Genomic DNA, 18,199 nt, shown 5'->3' with positions numbered 1-18,199 from the left:
GACGTACACGGGTCATGGTCATGGAACGGATCGGTCGGAGCCCGGCCTCCCCAGTACTGCTCACCTGGCGTGTTTGCTGCTCGCCTGCTTGGGCCATTTCTGTTTACCTGCCACAGTTGGGGCGGCACATTTAGCCGAATCGTTAAATCGTACACTACGTGTGTTGTGTATAGGCATGCATCATGCATGGGTGTATCTGAATCTACGACATGAATAATGCATCACCATGCCACCATCCATCGCTGCTCCTGCTCAAAAGGTTTTGTGTGTGTACCATAGTATTGCTAGTTAGGTACAGTAGAGTAGTATTATGTGAGGCACTGAGCCCAGTAGGTGATGGAGCTTATCTTTTTATGCACCAGCGTTCCGTTCGTTTAGCTGATATTCCATGACTAAAAGTACTATTGACTAATTTAGTATGAGAAAAAATATTATCCGTTGACTAAGAAATACGGCTTATAAGGTGGACCGGTCGGTAGCTACCACTCCTACTGCGTAGATGATCTGAATGAACAAGATCCATGGTTGATGGATCGGGTCACTGTTGCAGCATGAAACGCTGTGCCGGCCGGTGAGGAAAGTGGCAAAGTTTCCTTCTGGGTGCTGTGTGCGTTATCGGTGTGAGTGTGAGGAGCTAATGAGTGAGCTTAGGCCACTGCTTCCATGCTGTTGCTGCGTGTGGCTATATGGCCCTTGCTGTGCTGGGTTGATCTGATGAGCTAGCTAGGCTAGTAGTAGCTAGGCAGAGGCAGCTAGCTGGGGGCCGGGCCGGCCGGGAGGAAAGGACTTGACGTGCAATTTGGGGGAGCAGGTCTAGGTCAGGTCCAGGTTTACAATGCCTGTCCGAGCTTAGTTTACCTGACGCTTCCGATCAGCTACTGCAGCCAGATTGGGTAAATAGAACGTGACAGCATGCATGCAGCCAGCTGAGCTGCAGGCCCGCGCGAACATCTACACTGCTGCGGTGACGTCGTGCGCATATTTTCTACGAGTCTAGTTAAACTGATGACACGAAAACAAAAAAAAACGATAGTTATATATGGAGCTGTGCATGATCGAACTTGTTTGTTGGCGCATGCATGAGCGCGTGAAAAACGATCGAACGGGGGCTCGATAGATCACAGTTGGTGACACGTTGGAATGGGCAGGCCGGGGATGAAGACACCTTCAACTATATGTCTATTTTTATGGATCAGCTCAGCTTTGATCCGTCAGGCTCACGTCCTGTCAGTACCCCGCCGGCCGGCCCGCGCGCGGAAATCATTTGATTCCCGTCGCTTTTCTTGCTGAATGATAACCAAAGTGTCAGGTGGTGAATCAACATGGGGCGTGATTGGTTGCTTCGGGATAGGGTATCCGGGTTGGAGGACGGTGCAGGGTGAAATCATTTATCTAGGTGTGTTTGGTTGCAATTTTGGGATTGATACCGGATGACAGTCAGTTTGTTTGGTTGCCAGCTTACACCAATTTAAGGAATGAGCTGGTACTGCTAGTTGTGTTTGGTTTGGCGCATTGCACAAGGTGTGAGCACCCATGTATCACTTTGGTGAGGTTACCACCATTTTTATCAGAACAAGCATGGGAACACAAACATTGCATCAGATCAATTTGTATCGTCATCAACTATAACCTTGAAGCATAAGAGATATTACAAAATAATCCGACAGCAATGGTAAGAGGCAGTGGTTAACATATTGGCCTCAGATAACAGTTCTTCATCGGTTGACCTTGAGCTTGGAGCATAAGAAACACAGAAGGCAACACACAGCAATGGTAACAAACAAACATGAAAACCAAATAGAATAAGACCAGAGTTCCAGTGCCTCACAATCTCAAGGTCATCAGGTATTTGTAATCCAGTACACATGGCGGTTTAGTTATCATCATAGGCAAATCATGAACAACAAAAGTCACAGTTCCTCACAAGGTATTTTAGGGCTTGTTGCCTGAAGCACTGCAAGGAGGCATTTTATGACATACACCCCAGGCTCCTTTCTCCGATAGACAACATACCAAGCCATGGCATTTTGAGCATCATAGATAGTTGTAGCAACAAGCAAGAACGAACCACAAGATTACCAGCAACAGAAAACACTGCACCACAGCCACAACAAATAACATCGGTTTGTTGCTGAGCACCTTTGGTGGAGGATTGACAAAAACTTTATCATCTTCAAAACCCATGAACTTTAAGTATGATGCTTCTGCCTTTTCTTTGTTAGGGAAGCTCTTTTAGCTGTTGTTTTTAAAACCAGTTACCTGGGCATTGCATCTAGCCCAGGTTGAATATACCCCAGGTACTCTTCCACGGTACACAACATACCAAGCCATTTGTCCCTTAAAAAACACATAAAAGCAAGTATAAGATGTTGACAAAATGAAGGGTAGTTCAATCGATTTGCCTTAGATTTAATTGCCTTTTCATTTGACCTTGAACTTGGAGCTTAAAAAACATAGACAACAGCAAACCTCAAACAGATTGTTGAAAACCAAGATCATGATAGGAATGAAACCATGAGAGGCATCCAGCCCAGCCATCAGATCATCAGAATTGTCTAGCTGTTGCTTGGGCATGGATGTCTCACATGGTTTGATTACAGCCATGAGAAGCACAAGCAGAAGATAGAAGAAACAATGCTCCAGTACCTCACAAGTCCAAGGTCAACAATGTGCATAATCCATTACTCAGACTGGCACTGTTATCTTCATAGGCAAGAAAATGATCTCACAATTGTATCAGCCTCAGTCAAAAACTGTAATCATCCCAGGTGGCAAATAAGAACATAAATTGTTAAGGCAAGTTCATGACTCCCATGGAACAGTGGGACACGTCCATCCCAGCCATCCGGTAGGCATGCCAACAACAGTTGCTTAGGAATAGATGTATCCCACGGTTTGATGAAAGACATGAGAAAACACAAGCAGACAATAAAGCAACAACAGAAATAATACCGACAACCACCTTAGATTGCTATAGTTTGCATCATCGGCCAAATAGGAACTCCTACAAGAACAATAACAACATCTGAAATGTATTAGGTGAACTGACAATCAAATGTATTTTAGGGCTCAGATCAACTAAGTGACAATCCATCATCCTTTGTTAATGTCTACACCACACAAATCAACAAAGCCTCACATCCATCACCATGGCTCCTATGCTATTCCAGACTAGGTGCAACCTTGGTTAGGCGACAAATAGTTCTTTGTAGCATCAGTTGAGGTAAGTGCTACACATCAAAATACTTCCTACAACATAAGACAGTTAACATGGCTATATGCAAAAGTAGAGAGGCCAGCTAGTATGCATCTAAGCAAAGTAGGTTGTGCTCAGGTAGGTCCTAAGCCATAGGATCCTATGAGCCTCTATCATATGAACAAAGCAAAGTCCCTCAGCCTCATTCTTCAGCAGGTAAACCAGAGCAAACATGAGTTCCTCCTATGAGTACCCAGGGCAGTCCATAACACAGCCATAAAGATCCTGATGCACCTCATTGTGTTATGGAGTCTTGAGGGCATCTCCTACAGACTCCACAGCCTTGATCATTCCATTCATGAGGTCTATTTCCTCTGAGGCAAGGTTCCTTCTCTTGCCACCCCTCTCCTCCTGGCCCTTGGCATTAGAACCCTTAGAGCCTTCCATACCAGAAGGAGTTCCCTTTCTAGACTCAGCCTCTATGCCACCTAAGTCAGTGTTGTCCTCAACGGTATCAATATCACCTTGGCCAATGTCGGTTGGAGTACCCAGAGGCTCATTTGAGCCCATTGCATACCTACCTGTTGCCTGGTTACCACCAAAGATGGCCTCCATCTGAACATAGTTCTCTATTGGTGTGTTCAAGAACTTAGCATCAGCAGGATGGTCCTAGTTAGTGAAACAGATGTAACTTTAGACATAAGGGAGCAAAACAAAAGAGAAGGGATAGCTGAGGTGTTATTCAAATAGTTTCTAACCTTGGTGTGGCCTAGCAGGTGTTTATCATCAAGTACTATCATATGGTGGTCCTCATCCCATAGAGCACCACTCAAATCCTTGAGCCTAACAACCTTAACCCACCTTTACCTCCACTTTCTCAGGTGATTGTAAATCTGCTGGGTGGTCACATTGACCCCAGCAAACTCAGAGACCATGAGTGCAACCTACCTAACATGTACCTCCTTGAACCCTTTCTCAGTTTTGACCCCCTGCCCCACCAAATCATGGAACCTCTTAAGCATGAACCTAGACTAGACAGGACTCCAGTGCATAGGGCCATTGGGCTGAGGGGTTGCTTGGTTGCCATCATCAGCAGCAACTACCCCACCCTGTTCCACCACATTGTCCTCACCACCAATGTTAACAACCTGGTCAAACACATTGTCCATTTCCTATCCACAACCAGTACGTAAGGAAAACAAATTACATGGTATGAAATACAAGTTGAACTGATCAAATAGGCAGAAAAGGAATAGGTACTACATCATTGCAAAGTGCCATAGGTCTCAGTAAAAATACAAGTTTCTCCAATGCTACTAAATAGTACACACACCATGCCACTACACCCTAGAATTCTCCCTGTTTTATCACATTTGTGCAGCCCATGTCTCCCTCTGTTGTGCCCAGGTACCATTGTCAGGGACATGATCTAGTTGTGAGGCATTATCATTGATGTTAGGTGTCCATGTGGATTTAGTAGGCACATGCTCGTCCTGCCCATGCCTGAGGATCCAATTGTGAAGAATACAACAGGCTAGAACAAGCTTAACTTGGGTCTTGTATGGGTGGAAAGGTTTGTTGTCCAATATCCTGAATCTATTCTTTAGAGCCCCAAAAGCCCTCTCAACTGTTACTCTAAGAGACGAATGCCTTAGATTAAAAAGCTCTCTTTGATTTTGAGGTCGGTTTGAACCAAACTCTCTCAAATGGTACCTTGTGGCACAAAATGGTGGCAAGAAACCAGGCCTCACTACATAACCAACATCGACAAGATAGAATTTGCCTAAAAATTAGCAGATAGGAACATGTTTTAGTAGTTTCATTTAGGATTAAGCAAAGTGTCAAAGTTTTTTTTGGTTTGGATGATACCTGGTGGCACTCTAAGGCCATCATCTCTTTCAAGAGCATCAGACAAGATAAGAGCATCATGTGTAGATCCCTCCCAACCAGCAAGCACATAGGTGAATCTAAGGTCAAAGTCCACGGCTGCCAACACATTTTGTGTGATGGTGTGCTTCCTGCCTCTAAAGGCAGCTTGCATCTTCACAGGCACTCTAGCTAATACATGAGTACCATCAATTGCTCCTATGCAGTCCTAATTGAAAAAACATAAGTGCAAGTGAACATTGACACTAAACTGATAATGCATGAGACCTATGTATGACAAGTTATGGATACCAACCTTGAAATAGGGGTACCATCTTCTGCTCCCAAGGATCCTAGGATGGACATTGGTAGCAGGAGGGACAATCAATTCATTCCTCAGCTCTTCTACCGCATATAACACCTTCTGAAAGAACCTACTAATTGTCTCTGCGGACCTCCTAAAGGTAAGGTCAACCACCCTAAACCTCTCATTGTGACCAACAACATGCAAGAACATGGCTACTTGTTCTTCAACAGATGCATGTATGCTGTCAGTGATAAGCTCTCTACTACGAAAAATGTCACAAAGTTGGAAAAAAGGGGCCCTCCTCATTCTAAGAAGGTTGACACAGTGCACATCATCAGATTCATAGATGTATCTAAGGTTGTTCATCCTCTGTATGTCCCTCTCGGCCAAGGGACCATAGGTGACTGAGCGCGAATCTTCAACTCTCCTCCTAAACCACATGAAAAACCAAGCCGCCACTGCAACAACCACAACAGCGACAGCCCTTTGCCTAGCTTCAAATGCCATGTCTACCACAACAGGATGGAGGGCAACATTAGAAAGCGAGCATGCAACATGGGCATGTACTGCTTAGCAAGCAAAAAATCAGACAAAATGAACAATGAAAGACGCGGCTGCCACACCTTAGGGTGCTCCTCCAGCATATACTGTTAACCAATCAACATCATTGACCTCTAGGCACTTTGCTCAGTGTGTACAATAAAATAGGCATCAATATATACAAGATCTACACAAAACATGAGGTATATACCAAAAACGAAGCATCATGTACAGATCTGAGCTAGGAATAGGTAAATCAGGTATAGCATCGTACAGATCTGAGGATGTCAAACCAAGAACCCTGATTTCTTGTCATTTCAAGCAAAATCCACCAACAAATCAACAAAAAACGACAGTGAAGAAGAGGAGGGAAAGAGCGCAGGTGGCATAGATACCGTCCAAGCGCCGGAGGACCGAGAGAAATCCGCCGACGAGGGTCGCCTCGATAGGGCTACTGAGGTCGAGGGGGAGCAAGACGGGAGTTCGCACTGGAGCAATGGCAGAAGGAGAGGTGAAGAGTGAGGGTGGTAACCCTAGCCGAGACCCCCCGCGCGCTTTATGGCCCGGACGGCCTCATCTCCCGCGCTCGGCGCGAAGGTTCCCGCCAAGCACCGAGTGAGCCTGCACCGAGAGGGAAGTGGGGATCGAGAAGACGACGGCGTTCGGGATGGAGGAGCGAATCTGCACGGGAGGAAGCAGGGGAAACATGCGAGTAGGGCAACCAAACACAGCCGAATGCACCAAAGGATGCGGGATGGGCCAAATGACGGCCCGGTTCGGGCAACCAATCACGCCCATCATATCTCCACGCGCCCCGTGCCGCGTGCTACACAGGTTGGGACACGCGAGAGACTTAGTTCAGAGTCGTCACGGTTTCAGTTCATTTGAACATCTCTACGTCCATGCATCCAACCATCAATGAAGTAAGTGAGCGATCGAAATGCATCATGAGTCGAATTAAACTCTCCCCTTGGTCGATTATCTGAATTCTCCAACTTTTCAACTTTGAATTAACCACTTGAAAGTTAAAAATGATCATTTTAAGAGTTTATTGAACCAAACAAAAACACAAAACGTTTAGATGCCCATGTGCATTCGACTCTAAATAAATGGATTCTAGGTCAGACCTAAAGACCTAGAAAAGGACAAATGCTTTGTATCCACATCGAAACAGAACAGTGTGGTCGACCTTAGGAATAATAAGGCTACGTTTGGTACAACTCCTTGAATCGCTCCTGGAGTAGATTAAGCGCTTTACCAACCAAATGCACCGTGCAGAAATAGGTCCATGCTCGGAGCTTTGCGATTCACGCTGACTGGAGCAGTAGGGAGAGGGAGTTGAAAAAAATAGCTTCTTGGCTTCGCCCTCCATACTTACATGCAGCCACAGGTCCTAAAATACCCCTTTGTGTGCATGGGCAGGCAGCGGCCCGCGACCGCCTATGTGTATGGCTGGACGGCGTTGGTCGGAGCAAGGCACGATGCCGAGGCAAGGCGCGGGTAGGCAATCACGACATGGTGGGAGGGACGGGTGAGAGATCGAGAGGTGACGTTGGTGAGGCCGTCATGAGAGAGATGGGAAAAGGGACAAACAGATCAATGGGGCGAGAAAAAAGAAAGTGCTAAAGGAGAATAATAGGTAAAGGAAGAAAAAAGGAAAAAGAAAGGGAAATTGGTATGAGAACATTTCATGCATTATCGAGAGTGTTACTAAAATCATGTGCCTCTCTTTCATTCCCACATTCTGTAAAAGAAATTAGGCGGCAATTAATAATAATAATTGTCGACTGAACGAAGTGGAAGCAAGCAAGAAGAATCAACATTAGCCGAAACAAACAATGTGTGTGATAGAGAAGGCAAGTGCGTGGCCGCTGTCGAGATGAACATCTTGACGGTGCAGCACACACGCACACTGCAGAGAAAAAGAAGCTCCAAATGCAAGCTGGAAAGCAAGAAGCTTCTCACAGCGTCTGATCGACGGATGGTATGGGACAGGCCCCGGATTGGACGGCTCACACACACACACACATATATATATATATATATATATATATATATATATATATATATATATATATATATATATATATATATATATATATATATATATATATATATATATATATATATATATATATTATACATATGCGCATGGGATTATTTACACGTCTGTCCATGCATATATATCGATCAGCTGGGACCTACTGGCGACATGATCCTGTTCGGACCCATGCAGGTAGATCACTGTGCTGTGGTTTTGGCCCGTTGCGCAAGCAAGCACTGACGACCGATCGAGAAAATAACGGGGCGTCGGGTCCTGCCGGCCGGATGCATGCGATGCTCCAGGCGGCGTCCACACCACACACAAACGCATGAATCAGTGCGTTGTGTTCGTTGCATCTATACCTAATCGAATTAAGCAGCGTGTCGACAGCAACTGATCATCAATCGATCCGTCACTGATTGCACTGCCAGTGCCAGATGCCCCGTTTAATTTGTGCCTAATCACTAATTATGGTGCCGATCGAGAGATAATGCATGCATACAACCCGTCTAGCTAGTATAGTAGCCTGCTGTCCGCTAGCTAGCTTTGGCTGCCTTGCGGGCGGTTGCAGACTTGCAGTGCAGGCCATGGCGCCATACATAACACTCGGCAAACGACACTGTACGTACACAGTGCTAGCAAAGGTTTCTTTGTCGAGTGTTTTTTGTCGTGCATTTGTCGAGTGCTAAAATCGACACTCGGCAAAAACAAAAATAAAAAAATATAAAAAAGGCGCCCACCCCGCACGTGGCTCGCCGCCGCCGCCGCCGCCACCACCACCACGCCCGCCACCACCACGTCCACCCTCTCCCACCGGTTCCGGCCTCCGACCACCGGGATCCGGCCTCCGGCGCGCGCGCGAGAGAGAGAGAGAGAGCTGCACCGCCCGCCGAAGAGAGCCACACTGCCCGGCGAAGAGAGAAGTGAGGGAGAGAAGAGTTGCAGGGCTCTCGCCATCGCGAGAAGAGAGAGACGCACGAGTGACGGCGCTGGGAGGGAGGGTGGAGAGGGAGAGGGAGGGGAGGGGGCGGCGGTGGGAGAGGGAGGGAGGGGAGGGGGCGGCGCCGGGAGAGCGAGGGGAGGGGGCGGTGGCGCCGGGAGAGGGAGGGGGCGACGGCTGGGAGCTTTTATAATGTGCCGAGTTTGCCGAGTGTCGGATCGAGGACACTCGACAAAGATAGCTTTGCCGAGTGTCAGATCACGGCACTCGGCAAAATGAAGTTCTTTGCCGAGTGCCATAGATTTACACTCGGCAAAATGAAGTTCTTTGCCGAGTGTTTACCTTTGCTGAGTGTTTTTCTCTCTCTTTCGCCGAATGCGGAACTTTGTTGAGTATTTATGCGCTCGACAAATAGTTTACCGAGTGTCTGATAGAATACACTCCACAAAGAATTTAACACTCGGCGAACCTACAATTTCCGGTAGTGCGTGGCCACGGGATCGTCAGCGTGCCTTCTTTGTTTCTTTCTTTTCCGTCACGTGTCTCTTCTCTTCTTCTTTTTCTGCATGTGTGCTCAACTCATCTCGTCTTTCTCTAGATTTTGAGTAGACTTTGCTGTAGATTCGCTGGCAAGACACTTTTGTTTGGACGCGCAAGTGCAGGCTAGCTATATACTCCCCGGATATCTATGGTAACGCTGGATTACAAATATACAATGCTAACTCCCTCCGTTCCAAATCATACCATTTCAACTTTCTTAAAGAGTCAAAGCCTTTCAAATTTGGCTAAAATTATAGAAAAAATATAAAGATTTATGACATCAAACAAGTATATTATGAAAATAGAATTAATGAAGAATCTAATGATACTTATTTGGTATCATAAATGCTATTATTTTATTATGTAATTTGGTCAAACTTGAGATGATTTGACTCTTCAAAAAAGTTAGAATGACTTATAATTTGAAATAGAGGGAGTACCAAATATTCCTATGGTTTTGGACCTAGTTTCCAATCAAAAAACTAGATGGGCACTTGATTTTTTTCTTTCTTTGTTTAGTATAAATTGTGGCAAAACTCTTACCTCCTCTCTAAAAAAACTACCAAATATTCCTGTACACTACGTCAGATTTGTACATCACTGCTGGCCTCATCACTGCCGGATTTGTGAGAACCGATAGTGATGTACCTTCACTGCTGGTTATGAGCTTGAAAATGAAAAAATGATTGGGACTGGGCTAAAACCGGTAGTGAAGGACAACATCACCGCCGGTTTGTGGCTTGAACCGACAGTGTTTTGGCGGCCACTCATTACTGCTGGTTTAAACCAAGAGCCGACAGTGATTGGGCTCTATCACTGTCGGTTTTAGCCAAGAACCGACGGTGATAAGCCTACAACACAAAAAGGCTGCAGCCATCCTCTCCTTCCTCCTCTCTTCCATCCCGAGAACAGAGGCGCGCGTTTAGGCCCTTCCCTCCATTGTTGTGGCTGCTCTTCACCATGAAGCTAGTGCTTGGATTATGAAGAATGGTTTGATCTTTTTGCTTTAAGATTAGTAACAAACATTCACTCCTTTGATTTTGTTGCTTAATTAGCTTCGTTTTGATGGCTACATTGCTTGATTCTCAATCTAGTTCTTTCTCCATTCTAGAGAGCACTTTTTCAATTGGACATTTGTGCGAGGCTTAAATTGTGGTGAATCCATCATCCAAATAATTGGTGTCTATGAACACATTTAAATTCCTAGCTAATTATTCCATGGTGGTCAAGATCATCATTGTTAGTATGTGATGCTATAATTAGTTCTTAGAAGTAGAGTAGAATATATGTTCTTCATTATTGTGCAATAATTGTTTTTACTACGATTTTTAATTTACAGGGCCGGGGCTACCAATTTCAATTTTTCAATAATTAGTGTACAATAATATTTTCCAAAAATGGTACTTTCGAGCTACAATTGTTGTTCATGAAGCTCGATTTCTTATTAATTCTTTGTAATTACTGTCTCAATATTTTTTTGTGCAGAGATGGATCGAGAGTGGATGCATCTGTCCTGAATGGACAAGTGGTACATGCATAGCGTCAGCCAGTTTATCACCGATACCAAAGCCCATGCTGAGAATGGGAACCATGTCTTCTGTCCATGCAAAGATTGCAATAATCAAAGGAACTTTCATCAAATTGAGTCTATACGACCGTACTTGATTACCATAGGGTTATTGCCAAACTATACGATATGGACTATGCACGGTGAGGTTGGTGTGAATGTTCTGCAGAAAAATAATGATGATGTGGACATGCCTAACGTAGCCATCCACGATGCTGATGAGGAACCCAGTGTCAATACGGAACCTATGGCCACAGTTAATAATGTGTTTAGGAACACGCTGGCTGACGACACCGAGGATAATGATGGCATTTCTTAGCTGCTACGTAATGTAGAAACCAGATGTCTTTGTGAAAGACAGCTGAGAAAGTTAGAGAAAATAAGACAAGATGGCAAAACACCATTGTATAGGAATTGTCTAATGAGCAAACTGGAAGCCGACATCATGCTGTTAGAGTTCAAATCAACAAACGGATTGAGAGATAAAGGCTTCGATCAGTTGTTAGGTATAATAAGGAAAATGCTCCTAGAAAAAAATGAGTTGCCAGAAAAGACATACTTGGCCAAGCAAATGATCTACCCCATCGGCCTCGAGGTTGAAAAAAATCCACGCGTGTTCTAATGATTGCATATTGTACCGTAGAGAAAAATACAAAGACTTGGACAAGTGCCCCAAGCGTGAAGCTCCACGGTACAAGGAAGGGCCGTCAGATGAGGGTACCAAGACCAGAGGAGGTCCCGTAAAGGTCGGTTGGTATTTTTCTATAGCTCCCCGGGTGCATAGGCTATTTGCATGTGCAAAGTCAGCCAAGCTGTTACGCTGGCATGGTGAAGAGCGCAAGAAAGATACAATGATGAGGTACCCCGTCGATGGACATGACTGGAGGACTATCAATACTATGTTCTATAAAGACATCGGTGGAGAGGTAAGGCACCTTTGGTTTGCTTTGAGCACAGATGGGATGAATCCTTTCGACCAGGTTAGAAGCAATCATAGTACTTGGCCCGTGACACTCTGTATATACAACCTTCCATCTTGGGTCTGTATGAAGTGGTCGTACATCTAGATGCCATTACTGATCCAAGGGCCAAGACAACCTAGAAATGACATCGATGTGTTTCTGGAACTAGTGATCGATGAACTAGTGGAGATGTTTGAAAAGGGTGTGCTGGATATTTGGGACGAGTACAAAAAGGAACAAGTCACGATCAAGGGAGTACTTATCGCTACAATCACTGACCTGCTAGGTCAAGATTCGTTGTCTGGAGAGAAGACAAAAGGCTATACTGGATGTGTCGAGTGCTTGGACGACACCGATGCGGTAAATCTACCAAATAACTAAAAGATAGTTTATATGGGACACCGTAGGTTCCTACCTAAGGATCACCCTTACCGCAGGAACAGAAAAGATTTCAACGGTACTATTGAGAAACGCTTAGCTCCAAAATATCAAGACGGGCCTGCGATACTTCGAGAACTCAACAAACTGGAGGTTGTCCTTGGGAAGGGGACAATGTAGTAGCAGCGCCTGATGGGAGCGTTTAGAAGAAAAAATCGGTTTTCTGGAAACTACCTTACTGGCCATTTCTGAATGTACGTCACTGTCTTGATCCCATGCACATAACTAAAAATGTGTGCGCTAACACTCTTAACACCTTGATGGACACCGGAGGGACATCGAAGGATTCAATAGCCACACGCCTAGACATGCAACACTTGGGAATCAGGAAGGAGCTACATCCCATGGAGCTAGAGAATAGCCAGTTTGAACTTCCGGTTGCGTCATGGACATTGAAGAAGGAAAAAGCGTGTGCTTATTTCTTTCTTTAATGAACTCAAAGTCCCGACGGGCTACTGTGCGAACCCAAAGAGGCTAGTGAATATAAGAGAACTCAAGTTCAACTATGGCCCTATGAAGGCCCATGATTGTCATGTCATTATGACTCAGCTGCTCCCTGTTGCCCTACATAGTGTCCTCCCCCCAAAGGTCCACGCCCTGATCGTAAAGCTTTGCTCGTTCTTCAACGCGATCTCAAAAAAGGTCATTGATGTGTCCACGCTAGAGCAACTGCAGCAGGACATAGCCGAAACTCTCGTTAGGCTTAAGATGCATTTCCCACTGACTTACTTTGACATCTCATTGCATCTACTCATTCATCTTGTTGACCAAATTAGAGCCCTTGGCCCAATGTACCTGCATCAGATGTTCCCTTTCGAAAGATTGATAAAAGTTTTCAGGAGGTATGTTAGGAATAGATTCAGGATAGAAGGGGGCATGGTTGAAGGATGGTCAATGGAGGAGGCCATTGAGTTCTGCACATATTATCTGAACATCAAAAGGGTCGGAGTTCCAAAATCTCATCATGAGGGAAGACTACGTGGCAAAGGAACGATCAGGGAGAAATCTGTTACAGTAGACGACTCTGTTTCTTTTAGATAGACACAGTTCATTGTTCTCCAGCAAGCCGAGGGTATGATGCCATACATTGACAAGCACAAGCAATCGCTGCAAACTCTGTATCGGAGCAGGTCACAAGCTTAGCTGGATAAAAAACATAAGGAGGAATTTGTCAACTGGTTGCGACGTCGCTTGCTTGGAATAAAGTTGGGTAATCAACTGGATGCCTTAGCTAAGGAACCTTTGAGTACATATCTTAAGTACCAAGGGTATGAGATCAATGGATTCATATTTTACACAAAAAAGCAAGATGTAAAGAGCACATACCAAAATTGTGGTGTTCATTTTGATGCTCACGACGAAAATAACAACATGCAGGCGACATACTATGGTTTCATAGAGGAGATATGGGAGCTAGCCTATGGTCCGTTGAAGGCAGCTCTTTTTCACTGCCAGTGGGTCTGGCTCGAGGAAATCAACACTGACAGCGAAGGGTTCACTACCGTTGATCTCACTAAGACCACATACAGAGATGACCCCTTTGTCCTTGCAAGAGATGTTATTCAAGTCTTCTATGCAAGGGACAACAAGACAAAAGGAAGGCTAAAAGTAGTCTTAGAAGGAAAAAGGAAGATTGTCGGTGTCGATGGAGTGACGGACGAAGAAGATTACATGGGCTATCAGGAAATGCTTTCATTCGGGACAAATGTACCCCTACCTATCCTTCAAGTGGGTGACAAACCTGCTTACGTACGGCTTGATCACAATGAGGCCCTCATTTTTGATGCACCTAAAGATAGTTAGATTATTGTTAACTATGTAATCATTATGTAGACGTTGTATCAGTAATTCGCACTGAATATCTAATTTATATTTTGTGCGCTTCTCTATAATTTAATTATTGACTATGTAATCAAATATTAAGATGATGTTCATAGACACTATTATTTGATAATTATAGACCATTAATTAATTATCATAGAATTAAATAATCAAGACATAAATTTTTGTGTTATTTTAGAATATAAACTGACTGCATTATTTCTATTAATAAATAAATAAAGAAAAGCAAACTAACTAAACTCCCTATCCTAGCTCAGCGGTTAAGGCCATGCACTATGTACTCTGAGACCCGTGCTTGAATCCCAGGCGGGCCAAACTTTTTTGATTTTGCATTTATTATTTAGTAGTGTATTACGACGAGATAAAAGAAAAAGAACAACTAATTCTAACGTAATCCCTATTCTAGTGTAGTGGTTAAGGCTCCAAACTAAGAACCCTGAGACCTGGGTTCGAATTCTAGGCTCAGGAATTTTTTTATAAAAAGGCTACGAGACTGTGATTTTTTATATTTTTTACTAAAAAGGCTACGATGGCGGCAGGGCCCTTCACTGCCGGTTTTGGTTTTAAAACCGGCAGTGATAGCACTACAATGGCAGGCTCCAAACCGATAGTCATTTTTTATATTTTTTTACTAAAAGGCTGCGATGGCGGCAGGGCCCTTCGCTGCCGGTTTTGGTTTTAAAACCGACAGTGATAGGTTCTATCATAGTCGGTTGCTCGAATCAACACAAAAGGCTCCATTCACTATCGATTTTGAAACTAAAACTGACAGTAATGTGTAAATGCTCCTCACATGCCAATAGTGCTCCTACTGACCACAACAGTAGAAAACTGCTCTCACCTACCCCGACAACTTTAGTTTAGAAACAAAATGTACCACGAATGCTAAACCCCTATAAAATGGCCCTCAGCCAAGAGCTAGCCTCTTCATGCATGTTGGTTTTAGCCAGGCCTTATCTGTCATGATACAATGTTTTCCTCTCACAACAAACCATAGATATCGTTATGCGTCGTAGTCCACCAAAATGGTGCACACAAGAGGTACTAGAAGAATGCTACTGAAGATAGAGCAATACCAAAGATTGGAGATGCCACGAGGTTCACAGAGCCATCCGCTATGGTGCACATCTGGAAAAAGGCCATGTACAGACAAGGCGGATTCATCAATGTCACCTTGTCATCTCTAACCGGTATAACTCATAGACCACCTCGGTGCTGCTGTTTGCCCCTAGTTGATGCTAGAAGAATGCTACTGAGGTGGTTACATTATAATGTGTTGATACACATTAATTGTAACATTGACCTGTACACAAATAGGTCTTTATTATCATATATGTAATTTTAGTGTAAGGTCTTTGTTATTGTATATGTAATTTATTTCTAATATTTTTGTTATTTTTATGTATTTCATTACTATCTAAATAAATATATCATTGTTGTTAAAACTTTCCCACTGTACTATCTAAATAAATATATCCTTTACATAAATGCACCTTCACTGTCGGTTCTACTTACAAACCAGCAGTGATATTAACTTTCACTGTCGGTTCTATTTAAAAACCGATAGTGATATTAACTTTTACTGTTGGCTCTACTTAAAAACCGGCAGTGATGTCCATGCCCCCCTATATAAAACAAACTGCTGGCCACATACATCGATCCCACCCACCCACGAACTCTCACTGTCTCATTTCTCACATTTCACTCTCACTTCTCAAGAAATCCACTCTCTCTCTACATGAATTGGTCATGGCTCCTGCATTTTTCAATGGTATTGATATGTTGTCTTCTCCAATATTCTGTCTATATTCATTTGATCTATATTTATATTCATGTTTCTTTGCATTCTATATTTATATATATTCTTATTCCTTGCATTCGATCTATATTTAATTATGTTGCCACATTTTACTTGGAAGAATTTTTTGTGCATATATTTTATGTTCATATTTTTTTGGCATTTTATCGATCAGGTGGTATGAACAACGGACCTCCCCCACCACAAGAACTAGGTTTTTACCTTGGCGATGAGCCATTCGCTCCTAATGTGGCCATTCCACGGTTTCCTGTTTCAACTATTGTATGAAATATTTTCCAACATCTTTTGTTTTTTGATGCTAACAAATAAGTGTAATTAGTTTAATATCATTGTTGCATACATATATGTCGCAGACTATATCCCCAATAGATTGGCTACGAACAACACTTAGATGGTTCTTTATCTCGGACATCGTCGAGAACACGGTATCTAATGCAAGTGGTCGGCTATGAACGTGTGAACTCAGTTTTTCCATCCCTTTGAGGGGTGCAAATCATCGGAACCATATCCACAAGACGGGAAGACAGAGCCCGGATGTGATAAGCGCCCAATTCAGTGCCGTGCGCATCTGTTTAGAGCCACTTCGATATGTTTGCTATGATGTGTCTGATTTCTCGCACTTCAAGGCACTTGCTTTGAATGATGTTGATATCCCCGTCCCGCAAGAAAGCAAATGGTTTGCGAGCTACAACCGTGCGGATGTGGTAAAATGGTCACTTATACTTAAGTCATGGTTATTTGTTCTTTATTATTGTAATAACATTCTCTATTTTTTTTTCTTTTTCTCCGCATGCAGATTGCAGTCTAGGACCTTACCTATGATGCATGTGGCTTGTGGGCCATTCTGGACCAAGCTACGGAACAACTCAGGTATGATTGGGACTTCTGCAATGGTAACCTCGGCCAACTCACTGTAGAAGGACACCAGTACTGCATAAGGATTACTAACAGAGACAGTGGTCATTCAGTATGTTACATCTATGGCCGACCATTCTTTCGGTATTGTGAGGCACGAGAGAGTGCACTCATACGAGCATTAGACTTCATCAATACAAGTGGATATATAATCTGTGACATCAATTATCATATATAGCTACAGAAGCATGTTAGTGTGCGTGGCCTGATCGAACCCGGCAGTGATTCCGATAGTAATTAATGTTTATTAGGTTGTTTTCAAGGTCGTAGTTTAATCAGGTTCTAATTTTAATTTGTACGGCTTTGTGTGTTTAATTATTATCATACATATAATTTATGTAATATTTGTTGGGCAACTAGAAATATACATTCCGGGGTCGTATTCGTCTCAAACTTTTTCTTAGGCTTGGACGTGCAACGTGTGAAGGAAACACCAAGTTTGGGATTTTTTGGAGATAGTTTGCTACTTTCTGAGGTTTAATTGAATTTTCACGCGACGACACCGTTTAATTATAGGTTGAACTGAGCCTACCAACGAAAAGATCTAGAATGGTGCCAAACTTTTACATTGACTCTAATGTGCCCTAGGGATAAGAATTTTATTGAGGTCGATAGAAAAATCTATTGGGTCTAAGATGAAATTCATCCTGTTTTGTCTCATTTGGCACAGAGAAAAATATAATAAATAAAAAATGATAAAAAAATCCTCAGATCCTATGTGGGGTCTTAATTTGGGTGTATATGCTTGCCAAAAAATTTCAAGCCATTTCGACATAGGCGGATATACATGCTTAACAGAGGTACATGCGCCTTTTCATCGAACCATGACTATACACATAAGTTATCAAAGTTTCTGTGGTTCATAAGCATTCAGGTGTCGTATTTGTCTCAAACTTTTTTTAGGCTTGCACGTGTCACGTGTGAAGGAAACACCAAGTTTGGGATTTTCCGAAGATGGCTTGCTACTTTCTGAGGTTTAATTGAATTTCCGTGCGACGATACTGTTTAATTATAGGTTGAACTGAGTCTACCCACGAAAAGACCCGGAATTGTGCCAAACTTTTACACAGGCTCTAATGTGCCCTAGGGATAAGAATTTTATGGAGGTCAATGAAAAAAAAACTATTGGGTCTAAGATGAAATTCACCCTGTTTTGTCTCATTCGACATAGAAAAAAATATAATAAATAAAAAAATGATCAGAAAAACCTCGGATCCTGTGTG

At 43.4% G+C, this 18,199-nt stretch overlaps 1 protein-coding gene across 1 annotated transcript; it reads right to left on the bottom strand.

Annotated features, from left to right (window-relative positions):
* Positions 1 to 4,563: 4,563 nt before the first annotated feature.
* Positions 4,564 to 5,810, bottom strand: LOC136451527 (protein ALP1-like). The gene is made up of 3 exons (XM_066452222.1): positions 5,379 to 5,810; positions 5,066 to 5,291; positions 4,564 to 4,979 (listed from the first exon to the last, which is right to left on the bottom strand). The coding sequence occupies exons 1-3, from the start codon at positions 5,808 to 5,810 to the stop codon at positions 4,564 to 4,566; spliced, it is 1,074 nt and encodes a 357-aa protein (XP_066308319.1).
* Positions 5,811 to 18,199: the final 12,389 nt, after the last annotated feature.

This window comes from Miscanthus floridulus, chromosome 5, assembly GCF_019320115.1.
Source record: "Miscanthus floridulus cultivar M001 chromosome 5, ASM1932011v1, whole genome shotgun sequence".
Classification (NCBI taxonomy): domain Eukaryota; kingdom Viridiplantae; phylum Streptophyta; class Magnoliopsida; order Poales; family Poaceae; genus Miscanthus; species Miscanthus floridulus.
Note: the sequence above shows the minus strand (reverse complement) of the source record. Positions and strands in the feature narration are given on the sequence as shown.